We start from the raw sequence: 4,708 nt of genomic DNA, 5'->3' as shown, positions 1-4,708 counted from the left end.
ACAAGACAAGGCTATCCACTCTCTCCATATCTCTTCAACATAGTGCTTGAAGTTCTAGCAATAAAGTAACATAAGGAGATCAAGGGGATTCGAATTGTTAAGGAAGAAGTCAAACTTTCATTATTTGCAGATGATTTGATAGTATATATAAGTGACCCCAAAAGCTCTACCGGAGAACTCCTAGAGCTGATAAATACCTTCATTGATGTGGCAGGATACATGACCAACTCAGAAAAATCAGTAGCCCTCCTATACACGAAGGATAAAGAAGCTGTGAGGAGCTGCTGGGAACCGGATGCTCGCTGCCGAAATGGGCAAGTTCATGAAACCCAGGAAAGGGGTGCTTGTCCTGGCTGGATGCTACTCCGGACACAAAGCTGTCATTGTAAAGAACATTGACAATGGCACCTCAGACCGCCCTTACAGCAATGCCCTGGTGGCTGGAATTGACTGCTATCCCCGAAAGGTAACAGCTGCCATGGGCAAGAAGAAAGTCGCCAAGAGATCCAAGATCAAGTCCTTTGTGAAGGTTTATAACTACAACCACCTGATGCCCACAAGGTACTCTGTGGACATCCTCCTGGACAAAACTGTTATCAAAAAGGATGTCTTTAGGGACCCAACCCTGAAACACAAGGCAAGGAGGGAAGCCAAAGTCAAAGTTGAGGAACGATACAAGACAGGGAAGAACAAATGGTTTTTCCAGAATCGTCGCTTTTAGGTATATTTTGTTTACATCATTAAAAGTTTAAAAAAACAAAAAGCAGACAAAAAAAAGAAGCTGAGAAGAAAATCAGAGAAACATCAACTTTCAGAACAGCCACAAATAGCATAAAGTATCTTGGTGTAGCACTAACCAAGGAAGTGAAAGATCTACTTGACAAGAACAAGTCTTTGAAGAAAGAAATTGAAGAGGATACCAGAAAATGGTATACTCGTGTGAATTTGGGTGATTGAGTATCATAGAGTTATCATTCTCTGCCAAAACATATTAGCCATAGTAAAAGTAAAGCAATGTATATCCTTCTTCTTGGCCTGTTGGTACTGTGAACTGTAATACCCTCACCCTCCAGTTCTGTGATTTGGGAGGAGAAGAGGTCAGAGAATATAGCCCTTCACTCTGGAGACTCTGATCTTTAGGAAAGGAGCCACATCATGTGAGGAAGCCTAGGGAGCTACTGCTCATTTCAGGCTGACCCAGGGGACTATGGCTACTGCTCATGAGCTCATTGTCTTTTTTTTTCTATGCCTATATATTGTATTTTCCTGACTTCTTGATACAGTTTCACATCTATTTGAATTGATATGAATCTTTATTTATTGCCCCTGGTTCTCAAAAGTGTACAATTTTCATATTTTTACTAATAAATATTTTCAAACTTTCATTATAATTTCTTTGATACATGAAGTGTTTTAAAATTCAATCACTAATATCTTTTAAGGTTTCTCCTTGGTATTCATCATTGATATCTTCCTCTTTCTCTGTCTCGTCTCTCAATGCATTCAGTTCCTTTCTTCTTTATTTTTTTTTTAAATTAATTGCTGTCTTTCTTGGGCTAGTCTTGAATGCCTGGATTATAAACATGTACTATCACAACCAAGTACAAAGCCATTTATTTCTATCTGAGAATATAGTCTGCAAGGTGTCAGCTCTTTTTATTATTTATTTATTTGGTTTTTCAAGAAGGGATTCTCTGTAGTTTTAGAACCTGTCCTGCAACTACCTTTTGGAGATCTGGCTGGCCTCAAACTCACATAGATCCAAGTGCATCAGTCTCCAAATTACTGGTATTAAAGATGTGCAGGAGTCAGCTCTTTTAAAATTCAATAATTCAATAAAATTGCCACTTGGTACATACATGATCATTCTTACAGATCTCTCCAATATTTGAGGAAAGTATAGCTGATTTCTGGATTGTTGCAATCACAAGAAACGTATATTTCCGTTAATTCTCATGTCATTGTTTTTAACTATTAGCTTTGTTTTAGCTTTTGATAATTGATCTTAGCAATCTCCAAAATATATATTCACATTTCTCTCTTATGTGCATGCTGTATTTAACAATTTTGGTCACTATGCTTTCTGTGCATATTTAGATAGGAATGTTAGTCTTAGAGTCATTGAAGCATCGGTGTATCACTGCTTCATTAACAATATCTGCAGCGTTCAGTTTGCTGTATCTATCAGCTGTAATACTTATAGTCTCATTCTAGCAGTCTCTAGAATGACATTCCTATACCCATTTTCCATAAATTACTATTTTCTTGATATATATATATATATATATTCATTTTTATTCCTGTTTTTACATGCTTATGTTCTTAATTTGACTGTTTCAGTTGATGATTATGCCCATTTTGACAAACAATTTTTTCTAACAACTTATCTCTGACTGCAATTTATTTAAATCAGAGTAGAGATCTTCCATGTATTGAGACTGTCTCCAGTCATGGATCATTTGGCCTTGAACTAATGAGTAGAATAACACACCTACATTTCTTTCTTTGTTTTTTTGCTTTTGCACCCAACTCTTTGTGCTTTTTATTAATATTTGTCAGAATTGGTTTTCTAGCATTTTGGAAGTATTTCTGCTTGCTTTTCTTTAGATATAGGATTAAACATCCCTACCTACAACATTCTTACTTAACTATCAGAAAACAGATGCTAACCTGTGTGATTTTTCACACTTTGCTTTTCTTTAACTTCCCAGTTTCTGTCTATATTGATTTTACTGATCTATTCATGTACTCCGTGTTTTCATTTTAGTTGTACAAAGGGATATTTTCTGTCTTTCCCATAATTCAGTAAGTTACAGTACATAGTAGAGATCCAGAAATGTAGTATGCATTGAATAAACATGGGTTGAGAAATAAAATAAGATGTATTTAAAGACATGATATCAATTTAAAGACATAAATAACCTCTAGAAAAATACTGAAAAGAATCATTAGCAGAGACTGTCAATGTACACCACTGAGATTTTAAGGAAGGGACTTGAATGCTAAAATTTTGAGAATGGGGGTTCCATGAGCAAATCCATTCTCCCTCTGTCATTTCCTTGTTTTCTGATCATAAGCAAGTCAGCTCTTCTTGACTACTTACTTTATTGTAAAATAGATGTAATAGAACTTTTAATATATGGTTTCATGAACATTAAAATTACTATTCCATACAAAGTACTTAAAAAAGTGCTCTGTACTTGGGAAGAACCACATAAGTGTTAGCACTATAATGTTATTAAGATAATCTCTGCTTAAAGAAAGATATATTGCCGTTCATTTTTAGCATGATAATTTAACATAATTAAATCAAGCTAATCTCCCATTTCTAAGATTCTAGAGTCCCAAAGGAATTTTTCAGAGATTGTTTTGCTTCTGTTTTTAGTCAGAGGAAAGAAGGGAGTAGTCTGAGGCTATGCTTGAAACCTGTGACTGTTAATTTTATCCTAAAAAGGAAAGTAATCTTTAAGTAATTTACTCATGCATCCATCTATATTGAGAAACTTTCTGGGCAGGAAACCTAAAGATAGACTGGTATGTTTCCCCATGTCAATTACTTTGTAACTATTTAACATTGAGTTCAATTCAAAGCCCCATAAACAGGATTATTATCCTCAGATATGAATCTGCTTTGGAAATGTTAATAAATCAGATTGGACCAAAAATTGTTGGCTTCATGAACAGTGAAAGGCACTGGCATAGCAGAGCAGCACCCAACCTGAGGAAGACACCAGACAACCCCTTTACAGCTCTACATGGCAGAATTTCCTGCCCCTTTGAATTTTTATGATCATGATATTATTTTCTTCTCAGAAATTCATGAGAGAAATGTTTACCCTTGGTCTCATATGTGAAAGTTGCAGAATCTTTAATCAGTTACCATTTTGACCAGCAGAAACTGTCTCTTGCTCTCTCTCTTTCTCCCTCTGTCTGTCTGTCTTTCTCTCTCTCTCTCTCTCCACACACACACACACACACACACACACACACACACACACACACACACACTCATCAGTCTTGACTACAGAGCAAAGCCAGTTCGGGCACCCTCTCCTCTATTGCTTAAGGTCTAAGCTGGAATCATCCTTGTGGATTTCTAGGAGTTTCTCTAATGTCAGGTTTTCTTAAGTGTCTTTTGGCCATTTGAAATCTTTCTGTTGAGAATTCTCTGTTTAGTTCTGTTTGCTATTCATTAGATTATTTAAAATTTGATGTCTAATTTTTGAGTTCTTTGTATATATTGGGGATCAGGCCTTTGTCTGGTGTGGGGTCAGTGAAAATCTTTTCCCATTCAGTAGGCTGCTTTTTTGTCTTTTCGACTGTGTCCTTTGCTTTACAGATGCTTCTCAGTTTTGGAGATCTCATTTATTTATTGTTTCTCTCAGTGTCTGTGCTACTGAAGTTATATTTAGGAATCAGTATCCTGTGCCCATGCATTGAAGGCTACTTCCCACTTTCTCTTCTATTAGGTTCAATGTGATTGGCTTTATCACATTTCGACCTGGGTTTTATGTATGGGGACAGATATTAATCTAGTTAAATTCTTTTACATGTTGCTATACAGTTTCGCTAGCAGCATTTTTGAAGATGCTTTCTTTTATTCAATGTATAAATTTAGCTTATTTATTGAAAAACCAGTTGTTCCTAGGAGTGTAGATTAATGTCCATGTCTTTGATTTAATTCCATTGGTCAACCTGTCTGTCTTTA

The 4,708-nt window shown here is 35.9% G+C and overlaps 1 protein-coding gene across 1 annotated transcript; it reads left to right on the top strand.

Moving 5' to 3' along the window:
- The first annotated feature begins 310 nt into the window (after positions 1-310).
- On the top strand, positions 311-721 carry LOC142852863 (large ribosomal subunit protein eL27-like). The gene has a single exon (XM_075977867.1). It carries the CDS (start codon positions 311-313, stop codon positions 719-721), a length of 411 nt encoding a protein of 136 aa, XP_075833982.1.
- Positions 722-4,708: the final 3,987 nt, after the last annotated feature.

This window comes from Microtus pennsylvanicus, chromosome 6 (genome assembly GCF_037038515.1).
Source record: "Microtus pennsylvanicus isolate mMicPen1 chromosome 6, mMicPen1.hap1, whole genome shotgun sequence".
Taxonomy (NCBI): Eukaryota; Metazoa; Chordata; class Mammalia; order Rodentia; family Cricetidae; genus Microtus; species Microtus pennsylvanicus.
The sequence above is the reverse complement of the archived record's forward strand: the minus strand, read 5'-3'. Positions and strand labels throughout refer to the sequence as shown.